Source organism: Cheilinus undulatus, linkage group 17 (assembly GCF_018320785.1).
Source record: "Cheilinus undulatus linkage group 17, ASM1832078v1, whole genome shotgun sequence".
Classification (NCBI taxonomy): Eukaryota; Metazoa; Chordata; class Actinopteri; order Labriformes; family Labridae; genus Cheilinus; species Cheilinus undulatus.
The window spans coordinates 9,401,093-9,420,863 of record NC_054881.1 but is presented as its reverse complement, the minus strand read 5'-3'; the positions used below and the strand labels follow the sequence as shown (position 1 = coordinate 9,420,863).

Here is a 19,771-nt window from a genome sequence, read left to right as displayed (position 1 = left end):
CTGGCCACCCTCCAGAGAAAACTCCTTTCAGCCGCCTGTATCCGCGATCTCATTCTTTCGGTCATTACCCAGAGTTCATGACCATAGGTGAGGGTTGGGAAGTAAATCAACCAGTAAATTGACAGCTTTGCCTCTCGTCTCAGCTCCCTCTTCACCACAACGGTCCGGCACAACGCCTGCAGCACTGCTGCTGCTGCACCAGTCCGCCTTTTAATCTCATGCTCCCTTTTACCCTCACTTGTGAACAAGAACCCAAGATACTTGAACTCTTTCACTTGGGTTATGCTGTAGGAAAATTATCTGGAAAAAACACCAAAAAGTCTGCCTCTGAATAGTTTGAAAACGAAGGTTTTGAAGTGGACTGGTCAGAATCTGGACTTAAATCCAATAGAAATGTGGCATTAAACAGGCTGTTCAAGTCCAAAAAACCCCAATGTTTTCTGAATTGAACAATTCTGTAAAGAAGAGTGAAGAAAAAATTCTCCACAGCGATGTGAAAGACTCATCACCAGTTGTGGCAAATTCTTTCTTGCAATTGTTTCCACCAAGGATGGAACAACCAGTTTTTAGGTTTAGGGGGGAATGACTTTTTTACATAGGGCCAGATAGGTTTGGATGGCGTTATTCCCTTAATAAATGAAATAATCATTTTAAAAACTGCATTTTGTATTTACTAAGGTTATATTTGTCAATTATTAAAAATTGTTTGATGATGTGAAACATTCAAGTGACAAATAAGGAAGGGGGCACAAGTGTAAAAACTGTATCATCAGCATAAAGATGAATTTTAAAATTTTCTTTTGTATGTTATTTTATAATAAAAATAGAAATAAATTGGCATAAAGGCTGATTTAAATTAGTGACTGTGTACCAGTATCAATGTCAAATCTATTTGACATAACAGATAAACTTTGCTGATGTCTTCATTCCACATTACTTTGCAGACAGCTCAAGTTTGTAACCAAAGCCAAAATCAGCAGATATTGATGTTAAACTGATTACTTTTTGAGTCCCTGACATTTGTGTTCAGCAGGCTAATGATTAGCCTATGTTACTTCCTGTTACCTTTTCTGGCTCCAAACATAAGCTTCAAGCTTAACCGGGAGAAATGTATCATAGCCTCATTTCAACACTGGTATCAAAACTGTTTCTCAAAACATCCAAAAATTTGAGTTGACCAATTCTAAAAATGCTTTGAGGAGATTTCTGCTGATCAGTGGCTAACAGAGCAGATGTTAGAAAGGCAAAGTCTAGAACAAAGGACCGGCTGAGAGGACAGCTCTTGGTCAGGGATCGCCATGGGGTGTCTGGTGGGTAAGGAGCTGAAAATAAACCCTCAAATCTACAAAGAGAGCTGAAAAACAGGCTTAGAGGCTAAATATGAAGAGGAGGTGCATGGACAGACAGAAAACCTGCTGATCCCCGAGTGGCCTCTTTAGTGTGACCCGTCATCAGAGGAGAAATGTGCTGAAAAAGACGTCTGACTTCGGGTCACAAAAACCCTCTAATCTGGAAATAAAGAGACTGCAGGAGGGCTGTTTCTGAGACGAGGTATTTACTGACTTAAATACTTGTTTTCAGTCATAAGGCAACACAACAAGCATCACATTATTATGACGTGCAGACAGTCATTACAGTACCCTCAAACCTTTAGTCACAAACACGTAACATCTCCCCTTGTTTTAAGGCAAATATTCACAAGTTTAAAGTTCAGACGTCCCGTCAGAGTCCGCCGTTCTCCTCCAGTTTTTGAAAAAGTGCCAGACTGCGCAGGTGGGACTGTCTCTCTCCGTTCTTCCACAGAATTAGCAGGTGGTCTGCCGAACAGGTGACCAGGCCGTTCTCCTTAAAGCTCACAAACATCTGACAACAAAGTAAAAAAAAAAGAGATTACTGAAGCTCTGTGGTGATATTAAACTGAGTTTGTTTAAAATCTTACCTGCACTGCCCCCGAGTGTCCGATCAGGTCACCCGTCAGCTCCAGCGTCCTGGTGTGAGGGACATCTGGGACTTTCTTTGAAGGAGGACCGCTCTGTTTGTTTGATCGGCCAAAAGTCCACATCCCAAAGAAGCCTGGTTAAAGGGGTTTAAGACAAAAACAGAACAGTTGATTGTGAGCAAACTCTGCTCTCTACTCTACAACTATAGGTAGCTTTTAAGGTAGTTCTCTCATTTGCTCTTACCTTTAATGTCTACTGATTGGGGATCCTCCATCATGCCTTTGTTTTGTTTGTTATAGAGGCAGTAGTTCACTTTTAGTAGAAAAACTCTCTCCCTCTGCTACTGTAGCAGTTTCAGTGATTCCACTTGACATTATTTTAAATATTTTGCACCTACAGTATTTACTTCTTTGTGTAAATACTGCTTATGATATTTTCTTCTCAGTTTCATTCAGACTATGTAATATGAACATCCTCTACTGCAGTGCTACTCAACACTGCACAATTAAAGAGCCAAGTTGTTGAAAAATACATTTGCTAGAGCCACAATCTAAGTAGTGAAAAGCAGCTATTAAAATAAGTTAAATGTGGCAAAAATTAGCTTACAAACAAACACTGGGAGAAAAGTGGCAAAAATGGGTGGGAAGTGACCAAATAATGAGTTAAAAGTGTCAAAAACGCTGCAAAAAAATGATTGAAAAGTCACTAAAATGGGCAAAAATTAGAAAAAAGGTGGGAAAAATGTGCAAAAGGGGGCATTTAATTGCAGAAGGTAGCTTAATTGGGCCATAAGTGGCAAAAAGAGGAAAAAAGTGACAAAAAGTAGTGGTAAAAATGAGCTTAAAGTGGAAAACACTGGGAGAAAAGTGGCAAGAAAAGGCAAAAAGTGGCAAAAATGGGTGAAAAGTGACAAAAAAAATTGTTATAGGAGGCAAAAATGGTCCAAAAGTGGCAAAAACGGAGAAAAATGAGTGAAATGTGACTAAAATGGGCAAAAATCAGAAAAAAGGTGGGAAAAATGGGCAAAAAGTGCCATTTGATTGCAAAAGGCAGCTTTCATGGCATGAAGTGACAAAAAAAGGAGCGAAAAAACTTGCCAAGAGCAGGATAAAAGTGTCAAAAAGGGGAGTAAAGTGACAAAAAAATGTGGCAAAAATGGGCTTATTGGGCAAACACTGGGAACAAAGTGGCAAAAAAGGCAAAAAGGGGCAAAAAATTACCAAAAGCTGGATAAGTGTCAAAAATGGGCTGCAAGCATTAAAAATTGAATTAAAGTAACAAAAAACTGCAAATAAGGGCAATGGAAATATGCTGACTAAAAATAGAGGTTGACAGTTAAAGCCTACCGTGTATGTGTGGGAAACAAATTGATTAATGTGACTAGCAATGGATAATTTCTGAGGTATAATTTTCCTTTTTAAGGTTTTCTGGAGGCGTAATATTTCAAATTAAGACATAAAAGAGCTACATGTTGAGTGTCACTGCTCTACTGTCTCTACTGGGGTCCCTGCAGTTTAAACGGTGCAGAATATGTACTGTCTCCTGTCTTTATTGAGCTATGTTCATGCTGAGTTGATTGTAGTAATCCCTGCTAAAAACTTGAAAATAAGTTTCTTTTTCTCAGTAGCAGGAAAAATTATCAAGAGATATATTTGTAAAACAATTCCAGAATCAATATCAAACATTTCTGTGATAATATGGATATATTCAATTTATTCTACCTGACATGCACTGATTGAAATATGTTATTTTAACTATAATTCAAATGGAATGTTTTCTACTTTTAGCTTAAATATGCAATAAATAAAACTTCATTAATGTATACTTTAGTATCAAACAGCAGCAATGTTAATCTTCACACAGACGTACTCAAAATCCCCACAGCTGGTCAACTGTGAGCGTACTCGACCTCAGACCACTTCACAACCTCTGAGTGCTGCTGCACATGCTCCTTTGATCTACACTACACCTGGACTGCATTACTGCCCCCCTACATACATGAAGATACACACTCAAACACCGAGTGCAGGTGATTCATCCCCGTATCTGAATGTATGACATCTACAGCTAGAATCCTCTCAAGTTTGTAAATCCGCAGGATGATAAACCTGCATGTGTAGCATCACACATGTGAGAGTTTGTTACCTGGAGAGGCTGGTTCAGCAGGTAGAGGAAGGTCCTGGATCTCCCACATCCTCACACTGCCGTCTTCAGAGCAGGACATGAGCTCACTGAGACACAGACGGGTTAACAGAAATGAGAAAAAACAGTGTGACGGACAAAACCTCAAAAACCATAAGAGCAGGCTTGTTTGTTTACATTTTAATAGGTTTCATGAATGAAAATCACATGACACGATATTTAAAATAAACCATATGAAAATTATGAAAACAGCTGACAGAATAAAAACAAAATAATTTTCAGAAACGAATGGAAGCAAAGTAAGTCCAAAAAATAATGCTAACTTCACTTGATTTAGAATTTAGATGAAACTGACATAGCCTTTCATTTTTCTAAAGCAGTGTTACTCAACCAAGGAGCCAAACTGTTGAAAAATGGGTGAGAAGTTACAAAAGAAGAGTTACAGTTGGCAAAAAATGGTCCAACAGTGGCAAAACAAGGCAAAAAAAAAAAAAGAGTGATAAGTGACTATGATGAGCAAAAAGTAGTCAAGACTGGCAACAATGGGCCAAAAATAGGAAACAAAGGGTATTTAATGGCAAAAGAATGCCTAAATGGGCACAGTATGGTGAAAAGAGCAACAATGGGATAAAAGTTGCTAAAAGAAGTAGAAAAAATGGGTAAAAAAATAGGCAACTAGTAGTATTTAGCAAAGGCAGTTTAAATGGATGAAATTGGCAAAAAAAAAATGTGAAAAAGGGCAAAAATGGCAAAAAAAATGGCAAAAAGAAAGGGAAAAACTGGGGAAAAGGGGAAACAAATGGTATTTGATGGCAAAAGGTAGCTTAAATGGGCAAAAAGTGGCAAAAAGTGGGGAATGAGTAGCAACAAGAAATGGCAAGAAGGAGGAAAAAAGCGGTATTTAATCACAAAAGGTAGCTTAAATGGGTGAGAAGTGGCAAAAAAACAGTAAAAAGGGGCAAAAAGTTTCCCTTTTTCAAGGTTTTCTGGGGGAATAATTTTTAAAATTAAGACATAAAAGAGGCACAAATAATCACAAAAGAGCCACATGTGGCTCTGGAGCCACTCGTTGAGTATCACTGTTCTAAAGCATACTAGGTAAATATGCCTTATATAATAATAACCAGTTTGTATATTTATTCTTATTCTTATTTTAATAGTAGACATTAATTAAGCCATTACAAAAATTCATGGAGATAAAACACCAGCAAAGATGAAGATATAATGATGTGATCCCTATATCAAGACAATGCTTTTTATTCTAGGAAAAGAAATCAGTTTAGCTGCCCCCATGTGGACAAATGTAACACTTCAATCTACAACAGAGATTTCTACTCTGGATGTAACAAACCCTATAAGAATAAGATCATTAATATGACTCTAGAAACCCTTTAAAACTCAAGTTCTGTTCTTGAGAATTGTTCTATATTTTAAGTCTATTGGAAAATGTAAACGAAATTATAAAGATAAAATTAAAAACAACCTTTTGATCTTGGAGTACCTGGCGGAGAAACTGAGGCTCACACCCGGTATCATCATTTAAAAGGAACTTTCATAATTTATAATACATCTTAAATTTATCTCCAAGAGTTGCAACAGACTTTGTAAAACATTCAGAGAAAAAAATCTATGTGCATGCTTTAACCGCAGATCAATTATAGGGAAAATGAAATATTCATCTAATAGGAAACAAACTCAGATTTATAATGAGAAAGTCCAGAGTGTCTGATATATTTACCTGTCAGATAACAGCATGGTGTGTAAAACATTGGAGTCATGAGCAACCTTCCTGTAGGCAACCACCGTCTTTGTCAGGACGCTGTAAACATACAGACCGCTGCCCACCGCTGCCAGGATGAGCTGAAAAACACACAACTATCGATGTTTTTAATGAATCACAGTGACAGAGAAATACAACAGGTGCTCTCCTCCTCCTCACCCTCCCGTTGGTGGTCAGGTGCTGGATGGACATCTCACTGGGTTTGGGAGCGCCCAGTCGTATCTCAGCTTGATTGGAGGTCTGTGACTCCTCCCACAGGATGTGCTCATACGCCTTGATGTTCCACTCTACGGCGTCCCATAAGATCAGCTCGCCTGCATGAGAGCCGCTGGCGAAGAGGCCGTCTGAGAGAGGCATGAAAGCAACAACAATTAACACCAGATGCTGAACCTGAGTAAAAACAGTTGAGGTTTTGTAAACTGGAATCTTTAAATTAACTTTAACATCTTGGCCTGTTTTAAAGGTTGGGCTTTTAGGCTCTTTGACCACAGCTGTGAGAACTTCTCAGCTGGATTTACACATTTATGTCATTTTGAGTTCAGTCTCAGTTGAAAGAGTTGAAAAATGCAAAGAATTCTGGTGTTCATACGTGCTGTGAAATTTCGCTGCCACACGGCGATGGTGAAGACAAGTGATCGAAGAAAAAAATCGATCTCCAAAATTAATGGCATGATTTTAATGTGTTGTATTGTATAGTATGGTGTCATGTGCTTTTCAAAACAAAGTTTCAATTCCCCTCTTTCACTTTTATCTGCTTGCAACGTTCTTAAACCAGCTGTCTGTGACTTGACAAGCTGATCACAGGCGAATGGATCAGATGGCTAGATTCAAGCTGCAATAGCTCAGTTCAGACTAGGACTGAAAGATTTGGTAAAATTATCTAATTGCAATAGTTATCCCCAATATTGCAATTGCGATTTTATATGCAAATATTTTTAGGTCTTTCATCTTATGTATTTTTCAATGAAGACAAGAAATACATTATTCTTTATCATAACTTAAACAATATTAGATAGAACATACCAGGGCAAAACGATTTAAAACAAATATCTAATTGCAATTATTTTTGCTCATATTGCAATTTGATATCAATTTCTGTATTGAAGAGGATGATCATCTTTATGTTTAACTCTTTTTAAATAAGAAAAACATATTCATTAGTAAAACAGGGATTTTTATACAAAAAAACTTGAATGTTTGCATAATATGCATAAAATATCTGCTGCAAAAACTGGTATTCTGACACATTTCAAGTAAAAGAGTTATTGCAACCTTTGCAGCAGGCCGTACTGCGATTTAATCTAATTTGTGTTTAATTGCCAAGCTCTAGTTCAGACTGCTGCCACTCAGACTGCATACCCAGACTGTCTCATCGCAAATCTTTGGTCTGAACTGGGCTTTATAAAGCAAAACTGTAAAATCTTCCATAAACCAAATCAGACAAATTCTAAGAAAAAAGAACCAACCCCTGTAAAGGATGTGCCCGTAAAGTCATGACCTATTCTGACACTGAAGCAGGCTGTTTATTTGGTTTTGGTCTCCTAAAAATGTGCATTTCAGCATGGTTGTGTGACTACCAGAGGCTGACTGCAGATTTTTGAACTTTACATTTATTAACATGTTGCTGCTTGCATTAAACAAACAGTACATCATGGCATCATCACTATCTCAAAAACTTGATGTAGACTTTGTGATTTTTGACACACTGACCGTTGATGTTGATCAGGGCTCGAATCTGGTCCTGGTGATCGGACAGACAGCGGATCTCAGACATGGACAGAGAGGAATCAGTGGAGACTGTCAGCCTGTAGATCACTGCAGAGAAAAGAATAAAGAACAATGATCTTCTTCCAAAACACACTATAGTTAAAGGACTTTTTATGCATGTAACAGTGCCATTTCCTTTTTTAGGTTCCTCTGAATGTAACTGTGTCTATTTTACAGGGAAATTTAACGAGTATTACAAGGTACAAAAGGGGAACTAGTACAAATCAAGTGCCATTTCCAGAGTTTCAGTCATTACAAGCCACATTCCTTTCTAAGAAAAAAAAGATTTACTAACGGTACAGTGCACGATTATTTGCATTTCCACTGTCAAAAGATGAGAAAAGTAACAAAATGACCAATTCATCACACCCTACTTTTTGGCACCCTTCTGTTGAGGTGCTAATCTGACTCTAAGGGTGGAGCTGGACTCACTGCTGGCTGATATCTCTACCTACATGAGGGTACAGTGGGCTGGAAATGCAAACAAGATTGAGGTTTACTGTACCAAACAGTGTGGAACTAAACCAACATGGACCAAAAACATGTCACTAGTTTTACTTCACAGAGAGTCCCTGCTGTTTACCTATCTCTTTATCCATGGCAGCAGCGATGCAGTTCTTGGGCAGCTCTATCAAAGCAGTGACTCCTGAAAAAGACAAAATGTGTGCAAACATAAAGGTCAGAGGTCGGTGTATGTTGGAGCAATCTTAAACACACGGGAGGTTTTTATTATGACAGTCATTTTCTTCTTTTGTTTGACCTCACCAGTGTCGCTGTGGTTCTGCCTCTGACACTGCAGCTGAAAATCTTTGTTCCAAACACACAGCTCTCCGCCACCAGAGACCCACACGGCCAGCCGCTCCAGCACCAGGAGGCACTGAGAGAGAGAATAATCACACATAAAACACATGTGATCATTTTAACTCAGTCACACACACAGAGGAATATCATAGAAGATAAGAAATCAAAGATAATTAGCCTATAGATGTTGTAATTAACCTTTATCTATGATCAGGAGGCAATTAGCCTTTTTCTCTTAAATCATAAATGGCACAATAATCTTTAGTGACAAAAATTTTAATTATCCAGCCAACAAAAAGCTTATAACCCCGACCTGTATGACATGATGGAATATTAAAGAAAATCTGATGTGCAGGACCAAAACAATAACATTTACTATATGCACTAACAATGCACAATTTTCAATACTTGATGCTTTTCCTACTGGTAAACACTTTATACCTACTGGACATACAGTAAGTATTGGTACCAGCCTTTAAAACCACGAAAAAAACAAAGACCTTTATTGATTGTTATGGATCTTTTAATCTTGTTCCTCTTTATTTATTATAACTTTGCAGGTTATCATTTATCCAGGTCAGATCTGAACAACCAGTTGTTTATTCCTTTCCATGACCTTTGACTAATTTTTGCCCCGCCCTGCAACAATCCAGGTGAAAGGGATTATATTTTGAGTTGTCCATCTGCATGCCTTGCTTGTGAACAGAGTATATCAAAAATGTATTCATGTATTTTCTTCAAATTTGCACCAATTTCCACTCTTACTAAAGGATGACCCCATTAGATATTAAAGGTCAAAGGTCAATGTCATTGAGCCTCATGATCATCCCTTGCTTTAAAACAGTGATTCTCAACTGGTGATATATTTTTAAAGGTGTTTCTGTGATGATGAGTGAATTTTGGTCATTTTGTAAAGATTTTATTTATATACCTTTTTCCACAGATTAAAAAAGTTGATTTCCAAATATAATTAGGAAATTTCTCAAGAAATTACCAAAAATTCATGCTGTCTCAGGAAATGGAGTGAAATAGAGTGCATGCATGTCCCTTTGTAACAATCGGCTTTGTAAACATGCTTGATTTATCCTGTATTTTTGTTCAGCTATGTTTCTTCAACTTTAGGATCCAAATTGCAAAATTTTTCAGGATATAAACTTAGTAACTTAACGTTTCTGAAACTTCAGGTCGTGATTTCTCATAAGGAGGTGGTGTTCAGTCTTGATGCCCTTCCAGCTGAGAACCACTGCTTTAAAAGGATGGGATTTCTGGATATTTAAGTCAAAGTTTAAGCTGCTTTATTAGCATGGATAAGGGGTAAAGGATATAGGGGAAAAACGTGCACTGTAATATTTTTTCTTCCTGCAATACACGTTGCCATTTTCAAAGGAAGTTAGATGCTGTGCCTTTGTGTGCTTATTATTCACTAACAATTTTATTTTTTCTTAATCATGTCATTTTCAAATATCAGACACTTTACAGCCCTCTGAAAGTAATACATTTCTTCAGAAACTTTACCAAAAAACCTTGCTTGTTTTTGTGCTATGTCATCAACCTTTTCTCCTGATGCATAAAGTTAAATTTAGTCTAAATTCAAATAGAACAATTGATTTACTAGGAGCTCACCTTGTCTAGCAGCAGTGACTACCACACACTGAAGCAGACATCTATCTGCATATCTGTGCCACTAACGAACCATGTATTAATGTTCAAAGTCTGCCTCACAGAGAGGCACACTTTTGAGCACTTTGGCCTGTTTTTGTGACTGTCCACCATGTTTACTTCCTTGACTTCTCTGTTCTTGTTCACGCTGACTTCCTCTCGTAAGATCATGTTTTTAAAGGCATGTAGAAATAAAGCACTGAGAAGGAAATCGTTGAGATTAAATGCAATTGATGTCGATGGACTGAACTAATTGGAACCGGTTCTCGATTCCCGTCCCTAAACATCACCATAGCGGTTGCATAATGCTATATCCTTCAGACCAAGCATGAATTACAACAGTTGTTGCCAGGGCGAAATCGCTGAAGACAGTAATCAATAATACAAAAACACAATATCTGACAACTATACTGTATCTTAACATTTCTATACCCGACCATGACATATAGACACTGGCTTAAATGAAATTACAATAATACTATATCAGAAAGTCACATGATTGCTCCTCTGCTAAAGACGATGTCATTTGTTCCTAATGTGGCTCTACTGCTGTAACTTGGCTCAGGGAGCTCTGTCTGATGGCCTAACACAGTAGGCAGATGAGGAGAAAGACGACCTCGGTTTCTATTTATTTTCATTCTTTTTCCCCTGTGACAGTATGTTTCAATTTCTAATTTCTGGTTATAAAAACAAGAAATTACACAAAACTGGATGCCTAAGACTTCGAACCAGGTGCCAGTATCATCTCAGTTTGACTGGTTTTGTATCCAAGTTTGAAATTCTGGTATCTTGACAACTGTTTATTTTGATGTTCTTCTTTATGTATCTGGCTTTTGCACCAACAAGACCAAGACAAAGTTTGTCGTGTGTGCAAATCAACTTGAAAATGAGCCTGATTCAGATATTCACAACAAAAGAAGGAAAAAAAATTATCCTTTTCTGTCTTAATCTGAAGTTAACACTGAACTGAACTTGACGACAAGGAGTTACCGGCTGAGAAAAACTTGAAGTTTTGTGAAAAGAAGAGCATGTGATTTAAGGGTGGACGTGTTCATATAATGTGACTATTGTGAGCAAAGACCCACATTAAAGACAGATTTATGATTCACCTTTACAGAAGACTGAAGGTCTGAGATGGTCTGAACTCTGTTGCCTGTATCAGGATCCCACAGCTGAGGAATAAAGTTCAGGGAAATACAACAATTACATAAAAAGAATTGTTTCTCTGTCTTTTCATTCAAGGATACACTGAGACTCTTGTCTGACGAGGCTGTGATGAGCGACGTGTGTGACAGAACCCCATTATTACAGGTAAAGGTGGTTATGGCTGTTATTTGCTGTGAATGGCCTCTTAGCTCCTGCAGACGCTCTCCAGTCTATTAAAACAAAATGAAGGTATTAGTGCTGCTGTGTTGTGTGAAATTTCAACCTGCAGTGAAATAATCAACCTGAAAAGTCTTACCTCGATATTCCACACCAAAACCAGGCCGTCATCTCCAGCCGAGGCACACCTGAGAAAGAGAAAAATAAAAGATATGACATTTTTTTTCAGCGGAGATGTGCACTTGGCAGCGAATTCACCCAGTTAATCTCTATCTGTGCGAAAAATAACTTCCCGTTGGTTCATCTCCACCTGAGAAACCTTAAAAAAAACATCTGTTCTGCTGGTTTTACACCTTCACTTGCCCTTTGCCCCCAAACCATCCACACTACCTGCTCCCAAAATCAACAGACAGGATGAGCGGATAAAAAAGAGAGATAAAATGAGAGGAGAGGAACTGTCGAGGATACATTTTTTCGGACTTCAAAAGCAATCTGGAGAGAATTTTCTGGCCTTTGCCCCCGACTGTGGACCTGTGAGCGGAGAGGACGAGACCCAGAGGAGGGGGTTATTACTGAAGGAGACCAGGCGTGAAGCAACCCCCACCTCTTCACATACACACATACTTAGTTCTGTTATAAATCCCAATCTGGCCACTTACGCAGGCCCACTGTAGCATGCCGGTGTGCAGCATGCTTCCACAAAGGAGACCAGGTGCAAAAAGCTTTCAGTGTGCATGCATGAGTGTATGGACAGCATTAAAAGGCTTCGGCTCTACTGTACTGTGCACACGCAATCGCACAGTGGTGATGATTGGGCTCTTGTCATGCTCTGTAAGTTTGCTGTAGGTGAGGATCTCCTGTCAATCACAGAGGGGATAGAGGCCAGCCAAGGGTAGAGAGGAGAGAGGTTAGAGAGAGACGAAGAGAGGGGGGGGGTCGTGGTCTGCTTACCTGAAGTCATCAATCTGCACCAGAAATCGAACAATGTCAAAATGTCCTTTCAGCACCTGCAGCTCAGTGAACCAGTTTTTGGGCTGTTCCTCTCCGATGCACAACACGGGGCTTTTCTGCAGACATGAGAAGAAGGAGAGGAGTGAGACAAACAGGTTGAGCTGCAGAGAGAAGAAAGTAGGGACGGCAGTATTTAGGTATTTCCATTTTATACTACTTTACACTTCTACTGCACAACAATTTAGAGGGTAAAAGTGCTTTTACTGCACTACATTTATACAACTGAGGAGCAAGGTCGTCAACAATACCAGCACTTAAACCTGATACTAGAGATGCACAAATATATCGGGATGGTTTAGTTTACAAATGCAATTATCAGTATTGACAGATAACAAGAAATGCTTACAACCAGTATATCAGCTGTAAATATCAGCTTTTATTTGCTGTAAATATCAGCCATATGTGCTATTAATTTGTTGGAGCTTTAGGCAGGACCAACAGATCTTCTTCAGCTGAAGTCTATTTCATTGTTCATCCTTATTCCTTAAATTTCAAGGTGTGTTTAAACGGCCAAAGTTTTGGACTGAACTTTAGTTATAAATCAGAATCACTATTGGCATACAAATGAATTTGTAAATATCGGCATATCTGATATCTGCAAAAATCCAATATCATGCACCTCTGCTATCTTTGCCCAAAGCCGGTCTTGAGATGGCTAAAAGGAGTGCTGGCTATGCCACTCCTGCAGGCTGGGATCTTCTGCAGGGAAATATATGCCTGGGGAAGCTGGTCTCCTTAAATTGTTTTAAAAGTAGATTAAAGGTCTTAGAGCAGTGTTATTCAACCCTTCACAACCAAAGAGCCAAATTGATGAAAATACGTTTACAAGAGCCATAAACTAAGTGCCGAAAAGTAGCAAAAATGGATTGAAGTGGCAATAGAAATAAGTTAAAGGTGGCTAAAATTGTCCAAAAGTGGCAAAAATGGGTGAAAAGGGACAAAAATGGCAAGGAAAAAGTGGCAAAAATGGGTAAGAATTGACAAAAAATAAGTTACAGGTGGCAAAAATGGTCAAAAAACAGCAAAAATGTGGGTAACAAATGAGTGAAGCCTGACTAATATGGGCAAAAATCAGCAAAAAGGTGGGAAAAATGGGCAAAGAGGAGCAAAATGGGGAAAAAAAGTGGCATGTAATTGAAAAGGCAGCTTAAATGGGCAAAAAGCAATATAAAACTGGCAAAAGTGAGATAAAAGTGACAAAAAGAAGTGGCAAAAATGGGCTAAAAGCAGTAGAAAAGGATTAAAAGTGGCAAAAAAAAATGATGGAAGAAAATGCAAAAAAGGGCAATGGAAATATAGAAAAAGAAATAAGCTGACAATCAAGTTTGCCAATTAAACCCTTCTGTATAAGTGTGGGAAACAAACTGATTAAAGTCACTTGGAATGGATAATTTCTGTGGTCAAATGTTCCCTTTTCTAAGGTTTTCCGTGGGAATAATATTTAAATTTAAGACATCAAAGAGCCCGTTCATCACAAAACACCCACATGTGGTTCAAGAGCCACACATTCAGTATCACTATCTCAGAGGAAGATGAATCTGATTGTTGATGATTTGACTGATGACTTTCTGCTCTGTGACTCAAGAGTTGGTTGAGCTGTGTTTGTAGTGGTTTTATATTTAATGTTTCCTAAAGAATCTCAATGAGGTTTTTCCCGGTTAAATAAATGTAAATAAATAAATGAAATAAACATTGTACAGATACATCTGCAGCTTTTCTGATCTAGTACAGATAAAGAACCAGGACTTAAATCTGAGTACTTACCAACACAAGGCGCAAATTGGAAGCCTTATTAATATGTTTCACAGTTTGTTTTATTTTCATGAGAAGTTCCTCATCCCTCATCTTGACAGTTGGGGTTAGGGTTAGCAGTCAGAAAACTGAAGTGTATCTGTAATTTTTTCTCAAAAATGTCTAATTGCACTTAAATATAACCAACATTTATCTGCCAAGTCCTCATAAACATGCAAAAAAAAGTCTGAATTGCTTATAATGACTAAAAAAGCTGCCAGTGCAGCAGGCTGAATTTACTTCAGTGTCTTTGTATAAAACAGCAGATCTCATTAAGATCTCATTTTGCTTGCTGCATTGGCAGCTATTTTCACTTATTATGAGCATTACAAAACATTCTTTTGTGCTTTTTGAACCAAGATGTTCATTTGGATTTGTCTGATAATTTGGCTTCTATTTAGTGTAATGAGATGTTTTCCATAGGAATGCATGCAAATGGATTTTTGACAATATCTGATACACCAATATCCCAATATGTTGGTATTTACATATCAACTTTAGCAGATACAGATAACTACACTGATAAATGAAGTTTGAACACAAACTTTCAGTCCTTAAAACACGCTTTAAATTTTAAAGGATGAGCATGAACAGAGAAAGATAAATAGGTTGTAAATATTTGTCAGGTTAGATATCCTGCCAATAATATTGTACATCCCTTATTTCCTACTACAGGTTAGACAAATAAACTTCATAAGCGGTGAGAAAGCTTTATTTATTTTAAAGCTTTTAGATACGTCATGATCTTTAAAGTGGACTTTGAGGTTTTAAAATGGCATCATGTAATGTCAAAAAAGTATCATAAATGTTGACGCCCCTCCAGCATAGGCATAAATCATTCACCTAAAAACAGAGTAATGGGCTTAAGAGCTGCAAGGATTAGTTAGTGAGTTTGTAGTAGGACTTTTTGAACACTTGTTGCTTGTACTGCTGAAATGTAAGGACTTCCTGTTCCTGTAATTTATGACAAAAAATGAAGAACAATTTGTATTTTTTGGCTGTTGGTTGGTATAAGGAGGAACTTAAAGTTCTCTTTTTGTGTACTTGGAAACAGTTAAAGAGCCATTTTTTTTCCACGCACTAAACCATTAATCAGCAGCTGAAACGATAATGAACACATTGTTAATGGAAGCTTATTAAATACAACACGTTGTTAGAGATTAAAACCGTGGCTATAGCTTTTTTAAAGGATTTTTGAGAGAGAGGGTCTATTAGGCTTTGTTGTCGCTCTGTTTTAGATGTCTAAAGGTAGTTAGTATTTTCATCAAAGTAAAACTGCCCCATAAATGAATGCATGATTTTAGAAGATTGTGATCTTTTATGCCTTTTTTTTTTTTTTTTAACTCGCATCATATCTAAGTTTAAGTTCTGGTAAATGACAAACCTAATACCTTGCATGCATGTGCTCTTTAAAGGTTTGTTAAACCCTGTAGAACAGTAAGATACATCATAATTTAATTTAAAAATAAAGTAAATGAACTTGGCATGAATTTATTCTCACTGCACAATACATTTTGCCACACAGAAAAGAGAAGGTAGAAATTTTAGCATCGTAATGACACTTTCATTACAGTTATTAAACCAACACACAAATGTACGATTTCAGTGGAGTAAAAGAAATAAATGTGGGGTTCATGTAAGATGTAATGTGTGTAATGTCAGAGTATGACTGCTTCACAGTGGTGGACAAAGTATTCAACTCCAGTACTTGAGTCAAAGTATTGATACTCATGGTCAAATCTTACTCAAGTACAAGTAAAAGTTTCTCGGTGAAATTTTACTAAAGTACTTACTTTTAAAAAGACTTAAGTATTCAAAAGTACAAAGTACATTTTCTAATATCAGTACATTACTGTATTGTTTTCTCAGTGCTTTTACAGAACCTCGTAACTCTCTGAAACCACCTAATGATGTACTGACTTACATGTAGAACCATGAATGCAACAACCTTGAATGCAGAAATGCAGTTTGTTCTCGGTGTACACAGATGACATTTGAAATGATATGAATCATTCCTCATTTCTGAAATCTCAAACATCGAGCTGAGATATGGCCATGGGTGCGCTGGTTTTTTCAGCTTGAGTTTCTCCTGCCATCTCCACTGCCAAGGTTTGTTTGAATGAAGGCGGGAGAGCTTGCTACACAGAGCGACGATTATGTAGCCTATTTCCAAATCCATCCCAGGTGTGAGCGTGACTGTGATTGGTTCCCTTCTGTGAGGAGCACAGCGTGTGGCCAATTGCATTTCAGAAAAGAAAAACACCAACATCTGACTACAAAGCAATGCTGAACCTAAAAGGAACAAGAAACTACAAGCTTCCTAGAAATGTAGTGGAGTCAAAAGTACAATATTTGTCTCTGAAATGTAGTGGAGTGAAAGTTAGAAATTTTCAAGTAAAGCACAAATACTGAAAAAATGTACTTAAGTACAGTACTCAAGTAAATGTACTCCATTACTCCGTTAATGTTACTATGGTTACTTTTCTCGTTTAACAGCTGTGGCGCACTAATTTAGAACAGTGTCGTTTTTTTTTCTTCTTCTTTTTTTTTTTTTGACTGGAACTCCTTAAGCAGTTCCATAGGTGTCCATATATTAGAAGTTAATTGACAACAATGGAACTTCCAGAGCCAATCAGAATCGAGTATTCACCAAGACCATGGTATAAATATAAATAGTTATTTCTTTCCAACCACCAGATAGAAGTATCAGCTTTAGGCTCCTTGTTTGACATTACCTGAAGCAGCTGCACTAACCAGCGTCACTTTTCATAAAGAGAAAATATGCTTTCAATGTATCTCAGCCATACGGCCTTAAAGTAAAAAGTATTACTGACAATCATAAGATACAAAATATTTTACATTTTCATGATCACAGAATTAACATAAAGAATTATATCTACTTTTAAACTGATTAAATTAAATGTCTTAATAGTGACAGTGATAAAATCGCATCGTGAGGGATATTAGTATCGTAAAACGTATCGTATCGTGAATGCATTTATACATCCCTAAAAAAAATAATGTATTGACATCTACATCCATGTTTGCAGACAAATCAAGCTTCAGATGGGTTTTAAAGAGTAAAGTACTCCTTATCATATTAGTATTTTTTATGAAAGGAGAATAAATGCAAGTACATCAACAATAAACGCTAAAGTACCGCTTTAAAATGAGCATAACTGAAGGATGCAGCTTACCTCCGCTGAACCCTGAGCCTCACGACCTCCGAGAATCCACCGAAACATGGCTTCGTGTTCAGCAATAAACGTTTGAACTGAAAAATTAAGCCAGCTCACATTTTCCTCTTAATATCAGCATTAAACCTATCTTAGCATGAAGCTATGTTAGCAAACATTAATATACAAGCTAACGTCCGAGCGCGTGCCTTCAGTACTACCAGTCATAAGCGTAAACAGAGAAAATCGAAACCCTTTCGCTTCGTCAATTTTAGACCTCAAAAAGACCGTTTAGTGGTTAGCTTTTAATCCCGGTAACTCATACAAAGCTGGAGAATGCACTCGTGTAAACACAAATGTATGTAAACCAGCTACATGTTACAAAAAAGATGCAATTCAGTCAGGAGGATCACAACAAACCATTCATGTGACTGAAACTACGGAAGCTCTAGCAGGACATGAGTCACGCAAATTGAGGAGCATGGGAATGTGAGTGCGATGACTGTAGTGTCAAACATTTTTGTTTTAATGGTAGATTTAAGCTATTTTTATGAAACTCAAGGATTTATATTTGTGTTAATATATATAGAAAATGCTTCTAGCCTAAAAATCCTTCTCAAATGTGTTTAAAACAAACACAAAGTGGCTACCCCTCTGTTCAGCCCGCTTTTACAAATGCTGCTAATCTTCATTTTCAAGTAATCTTGTAGGAGCTTAACCTGCCAGATCACCATTAAAGTAGCCCACATCTAATTAATAAAACTTCACATGAAGTTAAACGTCTTTGTGAACAACATATTGGCTAATGTTTTTCAAACTTTATTGTTAAATTGCAAAACTAACACTATGATGGAATAAGGATTTGGAAAAAGCCCAGTCAAATCCAAATCACCTTTATGAGCTTTAATGTTATTTAATTTTGATTGTTCGCCTAAAAGTTAACGGCCAAAACCTATAAACTCTTTTCACTGTTGATCGTTATTAATTTACTTGAAATCTGGAAGAGAGAGAAAGCTGATTTATTTGAACAGGATTTTGAAAAAGAAAAAATAATCAACTTAATAAACTAAATTGGCATTCATTTCTGAGTGATATAAGTTACTGGAAATTGTTGGCCAAAACATTTGAGCTTGTTGCTCTGTTTATCCTTACTATTCTTAGAGATGAGAGGGCAGAAGCAACTGTTTTATTGACATATTAATCAAAAGTTACTGGAAGTCAAGGAAATAGCAGGAAAAGCATATTATTAAAACTATATTCAAAAAAAGTTAGTAAAAACAGAGTGCAATGATTTGCAACATAGCCCCATATTTTATTCATAATAGAACAAAAACAACATATCAGATGTTGAAAATGAGACATTTTACCATTACATGAAAAATGTTTGCTCACTATGAATTTGATGGCAGATACTCATCGCAAAAAAGTAAAGACAGCGCCATTTTTAACCATTGTGTTGTATCCCTTCTTCTTTTAACAGCAGTGTGTAAACGTTTGGGAATAAGGATACCAGTTGCTGGAGTTTTGGGTGAGGAATGTTGTCCCATTCTTGTCTGATGTGTTCTTTTCCAGATTTTTTATTTTTAGTTGCTCCAAGTGTTTTCTACTGTTGAACGGTCTGGACTGCAGGCAGGCCAGTTCAGCACAAAGAGTCTTCTACTGCAAAGCCATGTGGTATGTGGTTTAAAAATGTGTTGGTGAAAATGCAAGTGAAGAATAGATGTCTGAATGTGGGCATATGTTGCTCTTAAACCTCTATATACATACTTTCCAGCATAGGCACTAATGCAACCTCATACCATCAGAGATGGAGGCTTTTGAACTGTATGCTGATAACAAGCTGAATGGCCTCTCTCCTTTTAAATCTTTAGTACAATACATTTTGATTCATATGACCACAGAACAGTTTTCCATTTGGCCTCAGTCCATTTGAAATCACTTTAGCCTAGATCAGGTTTGGATTCTGTTCACATATGGCTTTCTCTCTGCATGATACAGCTTCAACTTGCATTTGTGGATGGCATGGTGAACTATGTTGACAGACACTGATTTTTGAAAAATGTTCCAGTGATTTAAAGTCCAGAATCATGCCTGGTCTTAATGCTTAATGCAAGTCTGAGGTCTTGAAGATCATAAACATCCAATATTGACCTTTGACCTCATCCCTTTCACAGAGAGAATCCTCCAGATTTTCTCAATCTTTAAATGATATTAGCACTGTAGATGATGGATACTCAATGCTTTTGCAATTTTATTTTTGGGACACTTTTCTGAAATTGATCCACAAGTTTTTTTTTTTATATTGAATCTCTGCCAAGCTTTACTTCTGCGAGACACTGCCTCCCTTAAATGCTCCTTTTATACCCAGTCATATTACTGAC

The 19,771-nt window shown here is 37.3% G+C and overlaps 1 protein-coding gene across 1 annotated transcript; it reads right to left on the bottom strand.

The window, feature by feature from the left end:
- Window positions 1-1,542: 1,542 nt before the first annotated feature.
- Window positions 1,543-17,827, bottom strand: wdr41 (WD repeat domain 41). The gene is made up of 13 exons (XM_041811021.1): window positions 17,412-17,827; window positions 12,364-12,479; window positions 11,552-11,600; window positions 11,337-11,465; window positions 11,199-11,261; window positions 8,395-8,506; window positions 8,213-8,275; window positions 7,573-7,677; window positions 6,022-6,206; window positions 5,821-5,942; window positions 4,086-4,171; window positions 1,940-2,073; window positions 1,543-1,863 (listed from the first exon to the last, which is right to left on the bottom strand). Exons 1-13 carry the CDS (start codon window positions 17,457-17,459, stop codon window positions 1,723-1,725), a joined length of 1,353 nt encoding a protein of 450 aa, XP_041666955.1. The 5' UTR covers window positions 17,460-17,827; the 3' UTR covers window positions 1,543-1,722.
- Window positions 17,828-19,771: the final 1,944 nt, after the last annotated feature.

Bases quoted from the DNA above. Each gene is read 5' to 3' on its own strand.
- wdr41 (XM_041811021.1), bottom strand. From the start codon at position 17,459: ATGTTTCGGTGGATTCTCGGAGGTCGTGAGGCTCAGGGTTCAGCGGAG. The intron at 12,480-17,411 runs GTAAGCTGCATC...TCATGTCTGCAG, and splicing joins AGGCTCAGGGTTCAGCGGAG to AAAAGCCCCGTGTTGTGCAT. The intron at 4,172-5,820 runs GTAAATATATCA...TCTGTGTCTCAG, and splicing joins ACCATGCTGTTATCTGACAG to TGAGCTCATGTCCTGCTCTG.